Consider the following 14064-nt stretch of genomic DNA (forward strand, 5'->3'; position numbering starts at 1 on the left):
CTCCATAATGAGCTTTCAAACCTGGGTCCTCCGTGTCCCAGTCTATCCACTGCGCCACCACCTGGTCAGGCTAAAGGAAGAATCTTATAGGAGATGTTTATGTTCAGGCTGTTTTCCCTGAGCCCAGATGGCACACCTTTAAGAGGCATGAACAGCTCTGCAATGTAGGTTTATGTAAGCCCACAGCGCTAACCCTTTCAAATTAAAAGTGGGATCAAGTAGAAAATGTTTTCTTGTAAACCAGCTGCTTGGAGTTTGGGTTGTATTTTCATTTGGGAATTATACAAATAACGAAACGGCCAGCAGCAGAGGGAGGACTGGGTGGATGTACCACCTGTTATGAGATGAGGTGTTATGAGGCCATTAGTATATTGTTTACTAAGAGTACAATAAAATGAAAAAGAGTTTGGGGTTTGATTAGGCAGAAGAAAAGGGCAGATATGGGAAGGTATAAGTTACTGGGGGACGGAGGGTAGAATTCCCACTAAATTGGCATTGAAAAACCTGGTAGGAAATGACCACAGTGTTAATACCGCTGCCTCTGAAGGCTGGTGTCATGGAAACCGTTTTTTCCTTCTTTACACTTTTTAAGGTGTTTTATTTTCCAAATGTGTGTTCTACAATTTTTAAAGCTTTTTTTTTTTTTTTTTTAAGAGAAGAACGTTTTCAAGAGTTTTTAGTTTCTTGGCCTGTATTTAACCCTGAATGCAGATACAGCCCAGACGCAAGAACAGTTATACTTTGTGCGAGGCTGTTTCTTCAGACAAGTGGAACTATGTCAAAACCCAATTCATGTCAAGAACAAACTGTCCCCCTCCCTCACCTTCAGTGCTGGGAACTAGGGGGACAGAAGTCCTTGATGGCATTTCTGACAACCAACAGCTCAATACCTTTGCAAAGGAGAGGGCAACTCCGGCCTGGCCCATCTCTCCTTGGCATTTGTTCTCAGGACAGAGCAGGGCTCTGGCCCAAACATCCCTGGGCCCACGGCCCTCATGTGGCCAGCTCACACTTCCATTATAAACCACACGGCAGAAGATGCCAAAGTCACCAAAAGTTAAAAGACAATCTCTTTCTTTCTCTTTTTTTAATATTATTTTATATTAGTTTCAGGTATACAGCATAGTAGTTAGATAATCATGTACTTTACAAAGCGATCCCCTCAATATTTCAAGTATTCACCTGACACCATACATAGTTATTACAACATAACTGACAATATTTCCCATTTACTCTACACCCTTGAGACTATTTTACAACTACCAACTTGTGCCTCTTAATCCCGTCAGCTTTTCACCTCGTCCCAACCTCCCTCCTCTACAGTAACTATCAGTCTGTTCTCTGTGTCTCTGAGCCTGTTTCATTTTGTTCTTTAGATTCCACTTATACGTGAAAGCATAGGGTACCTGTCTTTCTCTGACTGACTTGTTCACCTTCTAGCATAACACCTTCTAGGTCCATCCAGGCAAGAACCATCTCAATCAACTCTAAGAAAACCCCTCTCTCTTCACTAAAATTCAGGGAAAAAAGAAGTCTCAACCCCAACATCCAAACATAACATTTTGGTCTGTTCCCCTCTTTTACTTGGAAAACATGTGGGTATTTTTCTTCCTTTAGCAAAGCTATAGTTTTGCCACACTATGTAAAATATGTGCTGTTTCCATCGATCAGATCCTAAGACACTGAACACACCGAGACAGCACTCGCCTAAAAGCAGCAGCCAATGATCTACTAGGCAGAATCTCCCCCACTGGCCTGAGCATCCCCCACTTAAGTCGTCTGTGGTTTCCCCAATTATTCATATTCTGATACTAGGCCACACACCTAAAGATTATTCCCCCTCCTGTTCTGTGTTTATAATGATTTCCTTAATTTTCAGAGCTTTAGGAGTTATATCTCTTGGTGCCAAGCAAAATCAAAACAAGCTTTGTAAGTTATAACAAGGACAGCCCACACTGTACTCCAGCGTGTTTACTTAACCAAAACTAAAAATGGCTCCCCTGTGCATCTGGTAAAACTTAATCCTTCAGGTAACTGAAACATCTGCCAAGCAGAGAGATAACTAAGAAGTGGAGGGGAGAAGTACTGTGGCTTCAGCTCTTCCAGTAGGATTAATAAGTAGACTGGGGGCATGTGTGCTCCACAGCCACCACCTCCTGGGTGCAGGGACCGAGTCCCGTGCAGGCTGACAGACCACGCTGCTGTGCTAACACTGGAGTGGGGGTAGGAGGGTACGACAGGGTCTGCGCGGTGGGGCAGCAGAACGGAGACCTCCCACAGGTCACTGCCTACTTCAGGAGCAGCCTCTACAAGTCCATTCCGAGAGGGCTGATGCTATAGCAAGGTTCCAGGAAATGTGGCATCTCAAAGGTTTAAGAGGATGTAGTTTTGGCAGGCCATCACTGAAATAAACAATCGGGCACAAAGTCCAAGGTGGATAGCAGCATTAAATCATGCCGGCTGAGTCATGAGGGCAGGCCCTGTGGACCGCCATGTGCGTGGCACAAAATGAATGAGACAGGAGATCCAAACACTGCTCCCAAGGGGATCCTTCCCAAGAGCCAGGGAGCCTTCCAAGAATGGCCAGTACACGGCTACCAGGCAGCCCACACCCTTTACGACAGGGCCCAGCACTGCAGTGCTCGGTGGTGGTGGCACCATGTCTCAGTCATTCTCTTTCCAAGGGGTGAGCACTAAAGAGTTGAGTGCCAGCTCTGTCCCCGTGCCTCTTGAGAGAAGCTGAGCCTCTGGTGACATCTCAGAGACCCTCTCTATGAGCTGAAGAAGAGGGAAAGGCAGGACGCAGGAGGGCTGGGCTGAGAGGCAGAGGAGACCATCTGGGTGGTGGAAGGAGGCCCTAGGTTCTATGGTGGTAACCCCAGCCAAGGCACCCACTGCCACTGCTGAGCACATCACCTCATCCCAGAGACTGAGCAATGCCCCGCCCTGCCAGGCTTGTGGGCGGCGCCACCCCAGCAGCAGCGTGAACCCAGTGCGGCTGGGCCTCCTACCTGTTCCACTGCGCACTCGCCAAGCCCGTGGCGGCACTCTTCTCCTCGTCCGTGGTGTTCTGCTCCTGCATGGAGGTGCTGGCCGCCAGGTCTGGGAGCTTGCTGCGCTCCATGATCACCATCTCGATCTCTGGAAGCAAGTACAGAGACCAGGATGAGCCCAGACAGCTGCCCAGACCCGGATTCACAGACACACTCACGTTTGAGACGAAGCCCCAGTAAGCCGCTCCTAACACATCAAATACTCAACAGCGGTGACGGGAGCACCAGCAACATGCTGGGGGGAAAAATAAGACAAAGGCCAGAACCTCTCATCTTGGCATCACCAAGAAATGAAGTCCTGATTTTGACAAGAAAACACAAATTGCAACAATTTACTTTATTTCAAGGTTTTTAAAAAAAGATCATTTAGTTTATTGATAACACACTTCCTTTCCAAAGGAGTTGAGGCAGCACAGAAGAAATATGTGGTTAATAAAACATAACCAGATTCACTGAAAACACTCTGAAATTGTTTACACTTAGAAAAAGCTTTGCCATGACTGAAGTCTTTTGTTTTCTCTGTTTATAATTTCTGGGCCACAGAGAGAGGTTAGGAAACATGCTTTATTTTTCCCAATTAAAAAAGGGCAATTAGTAGCAACTCACTAAAGCACTGGTGTACTTTTATTATTCAGAGAAGGTATGAACTAATGAAGGAAAACATCTTGAATTAGAGACAGTTGCTGTGTTGGAAGGTATCTGGTCACAGAGCTCTTTGACACAGGTCAGACCTCCAAATACTTAGTTCTTAGAACCCAGAGTTCAGTTCATGTCTCCAAGCTTCAGGAGACAATGATGGGGAAGATGACAAAGTGGGAACCTGTACTTGTTTCCGGAAAGATGGGAGCACACCTGGGCTCTGACACACCCTCTGCCATCACTGCCCTGGACTCACACGGGGCCCCAGTTGGCCACTGCTTCCTTTCCTGCTGGCCTGGTTTGTTCACTACATCGACCCAAGTGTCACTCCTCTGTCCAAATCTCCGCACTGCCTTCCCTTCACATTCAGGATGCGATCCCAAAGCCTCCATGGTGTCAGAGCCTTGCACAGCCTGGCCCCCGTCCACCTCCGGCCCTCTCCACCCAGCACCACTCCAGCTGCGCCGAGCTCTCCTCACTCTCCTCGGATGGTCTCAGGCTTATTTCTGCTCCAGGACCTCTACAGGGCTGTCTCCTCCGCCTGGAATGCTCTCACCCCAGGTCCTCTCTACCCAGGCATGACAACCCCACCATTCAAGGCTCAGATGTCACCACCTCAGAGACATCTCAGAGACTCTCTCCACTTGTGTTTCCTCTACCTCTTCAAATTATTAATTTAATTGTATATTTCATTCAGATTTCCTTAGTTCCCCCCCCCCCCCAATGCCCTTTTCCTGTTCCAGAATCCTATGTAGGTTACCATATTACCTCTGGTCATCCTACCTCCCTAGGCTCCTTTTGGCTGTGACAGTTTCTCAAACTTTGTTTCTGAGGCTTACAGTTTGAGGAGAACTGGTCAGGTAATTTATAGAATGTCCCTCAATCTGGGTGGGTCTGATGTTTTTCTGATAATTAGACCGGGGCTATAGGTTTCTGGGAGGAAGACCACAGAGGGGAAGTGCCCTTCTCATCACATCCTATCAAGGGTACAGGGCATCCACGTGACTCATGGCTGCTGATGTGAGTCCGCATCGCTTGGGCTAGTGGATGCTGCTCGGGTTTCTGCACTGGAAGGTACTTTCTCCTCCTTTCATCCCAGAGCTTTTGGAAGCAAGTCATTCAGCACAGCCCACACCCAAGGAGTCAGGGGTTACTTTCTATTTCCTTGGGGGTGGAGTAGCTACATAAATTATTTGAAATTCTTCTGTATTAATTTCCACGTCCCCCCTTATCTTGATTTTACTTTATAGCATGTATAACTACCTGGATTTTATATTTTCTATTTATTGGTTTGCTTGTTGACTGCCTGCCTTCCCCTTCTAGAGTGTGGGCTTCCAAACAGTGGCTGCCTTGTTTTCCACTAAAACTCCATTGTCTAGCCCAGGGCCTGCACGTGGTAGTTGCTCAATAAATATCTCTGGAATGGACACACGAATGACTGGTCCAGCCCAGTGCAGGAGGCTTTGGCAGCTGGAACATATATACAGGGGTGACCCACAGCCCCCCCAGTCTGTGACTCACTTGTGCAATGTTCTCTCAAGGAGGCGTCACATCCCCACCACCCTTCTGGGACTGTTAGATGTGAGACTGTGCTCACAACTCTTTTATGGCATGGAGGCATGCACCCCTCACATATCCACATGGGCCTGGACCTTGGCAACTCGCTCTCACCAACTCCTTTTCCCCATCACTGCGGCGTGGACTCAGGGGCCACAGACTGGAGTCTCCCACTACACAGGTGGGGGCTGTGATGGTTTTAAAATGGTATATGGACAAACTTTTCCTTACATAGTTTTGCATTTATTATAACGAGTATTAGAAAAAAAATTCTAACTGCACAGAAAACCTGTTCTTCTGTGGATGTTACTGCTTAGGATGGGGCTAAATTTAAGAAAAGAACAAGTGAGTGGATTTTCAGAGAGCTCCTGAGTCAACAGTAGTCCAAGCAGCACATGGATCCGGCAAGGAGCAGGAGGCGGGGCCAGCTGCTGCCCAGGAACCATCCATCTCTCTGTGCTCGCGGCTTCACCCCCGCCAGCCTCCTTCAGGCGCCCCAGCTACCCTAGCCTCCTCAACAGTGGGGTACAGAAACCTCGGTGGGTGTGCAAGATGATTCAATGGGCAGTACCTTTCACTTTTAATTATTCTCATCTTCAAAAAATATCTATTTTGTTGGTTTTATAATGAACATAACATTAGCACGGTAATGTCAAATGTATAATATACAGGAAATCGGCTCTAATGCCCCCCCCCCCAAGTTACAGAGCCAAGCCCTAGCGCCTCAGCCTGGGGAATAAGCCTGCTGTGACATGGTTGTTCCCTTTCAGTATTTTACCTCCCTAGACACTATCAGGAGCAGAGGAGAGGGAGATGAAAGACAATCCAAACCAGTGCTCATCAAACTTGTTAAACAGATATTAGTTTCGAATGACAATCTCCTGTGGCACACCACCACGGTAAGCCGATGAGAGCAGAGCTGCTCCAGGTAAAGAGTGGGGGGGTCTCAAACATCTCCAGACCGCGGGATCCCTCAGGAGTCCACAGAGGCCCCTGAAGCTCCTTTGGAATTCTGGCACTTCACACACAACTGCCAGAAAACCGCTGGTTTGGTCCTGGATACTGTATACAAGGACACGGAACCGAGCAGAGCAGTGACTCTTATACAGCTAGAAAAGTAATAGTGAAAGCCAGGACTGTGCCCTCTCTCCACCTCCCACGTCACGTCCTGGGGCAGGACCAGGCCCACGAGGGCCTCTCCACACTGAACGAGGTGTCCAAATCTCAGCTGGACCACCCTAGTCCCCACAGCTGCACCCCAAACCCCCATATACTCCAACCCAGCCAGCATAGTTGTGGACTGAACTATTCCATTTAGATTAATTTTCTAGATGAATATAGAACACTTTTCCCAATGCCAAAACAGATTTTTTCCCCCACCTTCTTTTTAACAATTTTACCCAACAACTCTTTAAAAGTAGTGGTTCTTGGCCCTGGCCGGTTGGCTCAGTGGTAGAGCATCGGCCTGGCGTGCAGAAGTCCTGGGTTCGATTCCCGGCCAGGGCACACAGGAGAAGCGCCCATCTGCTTCTCCACCCCTCCCCCTCTCCTTCCTCTCTGCCTCTCTCTTCCCCTCCCGCAGCTGAGGCTCCACTGGAGCAAGGATGGCCCGGGCGCTGGGGATGGCTCTATGGCCTCTGCCCCAGGCGCTAGAGTGGCTCTGGTTGCAACAGAGCGACGCCCCGGAGGGGCAGAGCATCGCCCCCTGGTGGGCGTGCCGGGTGGATCCCGGTCGGGCACATGCGGGAGTCTGTCTGACTGTCTCTCCCCATTTCCGGCTTCAGAAAAATACAGAAAAAAAAATAAAATAAAATAAAATAAAAGTAGTGGTTCTTACCTAGGGTCTGTCAACTCCCTGAAACTGTATGCAAAAATCTACATGGGCATCAGAGGGGTGGGTCATAAGATCTATGGGAGGGTCTCTCCTGATTCTTTTTAATCTATAATAAATTCGACAGCCATCCTTAAAAAGAGGAAGCCAGCCTGACCAGGGGGTAGCGCACGGGATAGAACATGGAATTGGGACGCGGAGGACCCAGGTTCGAAGCCCTGAGGTCACTGGCTTGAGCAAGGGGTCACTCGCTCTGCTGTAGCCCCCCCCCGCCCCCCGTCAGGGCACATATGAGAAGCAATCAATGAACAAGCAACCAATGAACAGCTATGATGCCGCAATGAAGAATTGATGCTTCTCATCTCTCTCCCTTCCTGTCTGTCTGTCTCTATCTGTCCCTCTCTCTGACTCTGTCTCTGTCAAAAAAAAAAAAAAAAAAAGAAGATGCCAAAAATGATTTGACTCTTCATGGTGATTCAGGGTCAAAGTGAACCCTTCTCTGCGCCACACCAGAACCTCAGCATGGTTCTGCACAGCCTCTGTCCTCCCTGCCCCGTGCCCCACACTGACACCAGCCCGCTGCCTTCCCAGGGTGCACACGCCATGCTGCCACCACTGGGAAAGCAGATCAGTGGGCTCATGTGAACTCAGATTTCCACTGACAGTCACTAGGGACTCAGGCCCTGACGAAAAGTTCTCAGGGGGCTCCATCTGAACCTCAGTTATTATGCCATGAGCTCCCACCCAAACCAGGTTTCTATTTTGGAGTCTGAAGGGACTTCAACAATAACCTAGCCCAGCTCTGCTCAAACTTTGGTCATCTGTCTGCCTTTAGGATTTTGCTATGTCTGTGTGTTGCCTGTACTATTTGTTACTTAATCACTTTTTTTTTTACTTAATTACATTTTAAAAAGAAAACTTTATAAATAAAAATATTTTTAGAAGCTAAAAAAAAAAAAAAGGAAACTAAATCACTGCTATAACCTTCAACCCAACAATCCACTTATAGGAATTTATCAGGAAGATACACCTCCAGCAATAAGAAAATGCACACACACAAGGGTATTCACTGTGGTATTATCTGCAGTTGCAAAATCCTGGAAACTACCTAAATGTCCAAGCATAGAGACTGGCTGAATAAACGATGGCACATGCACGCAGTGCAGCTGCAGAAAGAAATGAGGAAGAACTCCCTGAGCGGATACGGAGTGAGTTCTGGAGATGTTGCTCAGTAAAGAGAGCCGAGTGCCAAAGAGCATACGTGGTGTGCTACTCTGTGTGCAAGAAAGAAGGGAAAATAAGAAAACACACACACATGCTTCTTTTTACAAAAAGAAACACAGGAAGGATATTCCAGAAAACAATCAAGTTGGTTATAAAAAAGAGGTAATGGTATGAAAGAAATATGGGAGGGAGGGACATGTCTTTAAATATACCTTCTGACATGGTTTTGAGTTTGTTAATATTCCATATATTTAAAAATAGAAATCAAATCAATAAGAATGGGAAGAGAAAACCCTAAACTAAGAAAAAATAAATAGTCATTTATTTCAAATAAATATCGATCCTCCCCTGAAGGGGCAAAGAGAGGAAGGCAGAGAGACAACTAATCCAGTGTGTGGTTTATGGACACCACACCTAACTGTGCGCCCTCTGCACCTCAGTCTGGGGACAATGGTCTGGGATCACAGACAATTCTGAACTCTTCCAGTTGTTTATTAAAAAATAAATAATTCTGAAACTTTTCAGATGTGCTTACAGGATTGAGACAATAAATCTATTGCTGTTGTTGGGATACAGAGTGCTCACTGGAGAAGAAGAGATACAAATCTGAAATGGGGGAAGGCAGGAAACAGCCCTCTGGGTATTGATCAGAATTAGAGGTATTGGTATGAACCTGTGATTTTTAAATTCTGTGTATGTTTGTGCACATTTGTATGTATGTATGTATGTACGTATATGCATAAATAAATGTCTATTTTGTGTGTGTGTGTGTGTGTGTGTGTATATATGTGTGTGTGTGTGTATATATATATATATATATGCTTATATTTCCTAGCTGTGTCCCTTAAAGGAGCCAAAAAGCCAAACAATCCAGTAGCAATAAGCACATCTAGTGCCCAGGTCTTGGTTTCTAATACCATTGCCCTCTGAGAAGAACCAGAGCTTTTCAGAGAAATGCCTAATCCCCGGGATGGGCAGAGTAAATAGAAGATGAACCTGGAATACCTTGTTATGCCAGAGAGTGTAAGGACTGCTTGAAAAAATGGTGGGGGCTTATCACAAGGACATAGCAGCCAGCTTGAAAGAATTCCCAATGGCTAAATCTGGAACAATTTGAGCACAAGATTAATTAAATATAGTAATGAAATATGATATAAACCACTAAAAAACTGAAATGCATGAGTCTGTGCCAAGATTAGACAGATACATAAATAAATGGGGAGGAGGGAGGAATCCTGTTTACAGCGGATGCTGAAGACTGAGTTTTAAACATGGAGAGAGTGCTGATGTTAGACAGTCAACATTTTGCCACCATCCTGGTAAAGACTGAATCATGCAAGAATCATCAATGAGTGCAAAGTGTAAGGGGGAATTTTTTCCCCCCCGAAGTTGGAAACAGGGAGGCACCCAGACAGACTCCCACATGCGCCAGACCGGGATCCACCCGACACGCCCACCAGGGGGCGATGCTCTGCCCATCTTGGGGCGTCGCTCTGCCACAATCAGAACCATTCCAGCCCGAGACAGAGGCCATAGAGCCATCCCCAGCGCCCGGGTAAACCCTGCTCCAATGGAGCCCCGGCTGCGGGAGGGAAAGAGAGAGACAGAGAGGAAGGAGAGGGGGAGGGGTGGAGTAGCAGATGGGCGCCCCTCCTGTGTGCTCTGGCTGGGAATTGAACCCGGGACTCCTGCACGCCAGGCTGATGCTCTACCACTGAGCCAACCGGCCAGGGCCATGTAAGGGGGAATTTTAATGAGGCACAGGATCTGCACATTCAGAGTGTCTTCCTATGGATTACTTGCAAAGAAAAAAATAACTGTACAGTGCAAAACCAGGCAATACCTTAACCAGGCGACCAAAATTAACATCACCTATGAGGGACAGAAGGACATCCAACTGTGACACCCCAAGAAAGACAGAATGTCACCTATGCCATGTTCCAATCAGGGATGCAAAACCTCAATCTAATCACAAAGAAACATCAAAGACAGAATGAGGAGCATCTTATTAAAACAAAGGAGGGGTAAGTTCTGTATTCTTCAAAAACGTTAACATTGGGACTGACCTGTGGTGGCGCAGTGGATAAAGCCCGACCTGGAATGCTGAGGTCGCCAGTTTGAAACCCTTGCCTGATCAAGGCACATGCGAGAAATAACCACTACAAGTTAATTCTTCCTGCTCCTCCCCCTGCCTTTCTCTCTCTCTATCCTCTCTCTAAAATCAATAAATAAAACTTTAAAAAGAAAGTCAATGTCGGAAAAGAGAAAGGAAGGCTGTGGCAATGCTCCAGAGTAGAGGAGGCTAAAGAGACACGATGACCAAAGACGCGACCTGGCCCTGGACTGAGTTCTGCACTGCGGGAGGAAATGCACTATAAAGGTCCTTATTGATGGACCAACGGATGGACTGGACCATGGACAGTAGGGAACTTTTATGAAGCTGATAACTGTACTGTGGTTATAAAAGAGAATACCCTATTCTTAGCAAATGCACGCTGAAGGATTTAGGAGGGAAGGAGCAAGATGAAAAATATATTTGTGAACAAGTGTGTAGAGAGAGAGAGACAGAGAAAATGAAAATAAGAAAGCAAATGAGATATAATGGGGTATAATATATATGTTAAAAGGTAAAACTGGGCCCTGGCTGGTTGGCTCAGTGGTAGAGCGTCGGCCTGGCGTGCAGGGGTCCCAGGTTCGATTCCCAGCCAGGGCATACAGGAGAAACACCCATCTGCTTCTCCACCCTCCCCCTCTCCTTCCTCTCTGTCTCTCTCTCCCCCTCCCGCAGCCGAGGCTCCATTGGAGCAAAGATGGCCCGGGCACTGGGAATGGCTCCTTGGCCTCTGCCCCAGGCGCTAGAGTGGCTCTGGCCGCAACAGAGCGACACCCCGGATGGGCAGAGCATCGCCCCCTGGTGGGCAGAGTGTCGCCCCTGGTGGGCATGCTGGGTGGATCCCGGTCAGGCTCATGCGGGAGTCTGTCTGACTATTTCTCCCTGTTTTCAGCTTCAGAAAAATACAAAAAAAAAAAAAAAAAAGACAAAAGGTAAAACTGGCTAAAGCATAAATGGGTATTCTTTATACTATTTTTGTTGTCTTTTTATTAATCTGAAATGCCACTATAAGCATTAAACCAATATAAACAGAAAGCAACTATGACAATAATATACATGATGCATCCTCTCACCACGGTCTTTATGTCCCACTCTGGGCCGCGTAAAAATATCTCCACACTCCACAGTTGGGGCAATGCAGAGCTAACATAATCTCTGCATTTTACTGAAGGGGAAACTGAGGCACAGAGGAATTTATTAATTATTTTATGTGGGGGGACCCTGCCCGCCCCCCAGCTGCAGTGGGCTGCTCATCCCACACTGCCCGCTGGCTGCCTTCTGTGAATGAGCATCTGGGTTATTCCTCTGCCGGGCACCACGGCTGGGCATCCTGAAGGCTCTAGCACCACTCCAGCGAGTGACCCCGTTCCACAATGAGATCCTGAGTCTCTGGAGTGGGGGAACGTGCTGGCAAGGCTGCGACGCTGGGAGGAAGAACCCAGGTCTCCAAGTCCTCTGGGGTCAGCAGGCTCTGCCCAGGTTCTCCTCGGCCTCGATCAGATCGTTTCACGAAAGCCCTGGAGCAGAAGAGGATTTACACACGCATGGCTCTAGCAGCAGCACTCACAGCACGACAGCCAAAAGGTGGAAGCAACCCAAAGGTCCGTGGACGGATGAATGGATAAGCAAAATGTGGTCTAGCCAAAAAACAGAATAATGTTCAACCATAAATTGCGGAAGGCAATCCTGCCAGCTCCCACGACCTGGATGAATCCTGAGGACATTATGCTAAGTGAAAGGAGTCGGTCACAAAAGGAGAAGGATGGAATGATTCCATTTATGAGGGACCTAGAGTAGTGAGTTCAGAGAGACAGAAAGTGAAATGGTGCTTGCCAGGGCTGGGGGAGGGAGAGAGGAGTCGCTGTACCGGGGACAGAGTGCTGGTTTGGGAAGATGGAGAGTTCTAGGCGGGATGGCGGTGGCTGCACACAGTGTGGACGGACGTCCAGAAGCCCAGGGATGCGAGGACATCAGCTTCTGCCTCTCATCATGACAACTCTGGCCAAGCCCATGAGCTTCCCAATGCTCTGACACTGATTTTTTTATGTAACAGCAATAATTTATCAGCTTGCCAGGGATGATATACATTCTAATCTGATTAATATTTGGTAAATGAAGTACTTTTCAGGGAAATGGCAGGCATGACCTCCCCATAGTCTTTGACTTCACAAATTCCAGGATTTTCTCAGTTGCCCTCTGTGTTCTACATTCCAGCAATCACAGTGAGGACAGACAATAAAAGGCGGGGATAGGGAGAATAAGAAGGCCTTCAAAAGACGGTCAGGGGAAGGAGGAGAAAGATCCCTTGCTGGTTACTTAGAATACAAGGGAGGAAGTGTGTGCTCCTGCTGGCTTTGCAGCAGAATTCCAGGAGGCAAACAGGGCCTGGCAACAACCGGGTGTGCATGTGCAGAGTATTTAGGGTGCTCCTTTCTTTGTTTTTTATCGTTTACTGAATAGCACGAGATTGAATTCAGAATGTTTTTCTGGGAAGTGGCTTTTCAGAGGGTTTGCCTAAACTGACCTCCAATCTTCCTCCTTATACTAGTTAAACCCATTTGAAAAGCAGCGCTCCCACAGCTCTCTGCAACCGTGGCCCAGCCTCCCAATCCTTCTCCTCCCTCCAGAGAGAGACACAGCCACCTCACTATTCCTCATAGACACTAACAGGGGGATGGGCCCCCCAGAAACTTGACTGAGTGCCCAGGCACAAAGTCCCCATAGCCAAACTCAAGTACCGTTTCCAAGCTCCTCACTCTACTCTCCACCTTGGCCAGCGCTCCCAGTCAGTGCACGTGTCCCGTGCAGAACGCTGAGGCACTGATGTGCCCATTTCTAACCCTGTGGGCTGGCTATTATGAAGCCCCCTTTATCAGTGGAGAAACACAGAAAGGGCAATGACCTGCCCAGGGTCACCCAGCTGCTCAGGAGCAGTCCACAGGTCTGGGATTCAGACCCTAACCTCCGGCTCGCTGGTCCCTGGCTCACCCCCATCAGAAAACTCTGTTGGGCCTGGGGTTTACTCTGGCTTTATAAGAAGAGCCAGAAATGAGGCCAGGCTGGATTTCATATCAGTGGAGACTTAAACAACAACAACAAGCTAAGTTGGAGCTGTAGGCTCCCAGGCATTCCTCAACTCCCAGCTGACCTGGCAGGTTCAGTCAGTGCTGTCACCTGCACTCCATGCCCTTGCTGGGTTTCCACGACAACAGTAGATTCTGAAGGTTAGGCCATGAAATTGATGCCTACTTTTTTCCCATAGGCCAGAAAACATGCCAAATACTATTTTTCAAACAAGAAGTTCAAACAATTCATTCTCTTGTCTTAAGCATATTTATTTAAAGATCCTTATATTTTTATTGATTTTTGAGAGAGGAAGGGAAAGAGAGAGAGAGACAAGAACACCTATCTGTCCCTGTATGTGCACTGGCCGGGGATAGAATCTACAACCTCTGTGTTTCTGGACAATGAATGCTCTAACTCAGTCGTCCCCAACCCCCGGTCCGCGGACCGGTACCGGTTCGTGGGCCATTTGGTACCGGTCCGCAGAGAAAGAATAAATAACTTAAATTATTTCCGTTTTATTTATATCGATATTTAAGTCTGAACGATGTTTTATTTTTAAAAAATGACCAGATTCCCTCTGT

General features: G+C 47.5%; 1 protein-coding gene across 8 annotated transcripts in view; it reads right to left on the reverse strand.

The window, feature by feature from the left end:
- CLEC16A (C-type lectin domain containing 16A) overlaps positions 1-14064 on the reverse strand; it is a 221537-nt gene that overhangs the window by 143043 nt on the left and 64430 nt on the right. For all 8 annotated transcript variants that reach the window (XM_066382613.1, XM_066382610.1, XM_066382612.1 and 5 more), the window contains exon 11: positions 3012-3141. In XM_066382613.1, the coding sequence (XP_066238710.1) occupies positions 3012-3141 (130 nt within the window). The remainder of the gene's footprint in view (positions 1-3011; positions 3142-14064) is intronic.

Source organism: Saccopteryx leptura, chromosome 4, assembly GCF_036850995.1.
Source record: "Saccopteryx leptura isolate mSacLep1 chromosome 4, mSacLep1_pri_phased_curated, whole genome shotgun sequence".
In the NCBI taxonomy this organism is placed as follows: domain Eukaryota; kingdom Metazoa; phylum Chordata; class Mammalia; order Chiroptera; family Emballonuridae; genus Saccopteryx; species Saccopteryx leptura.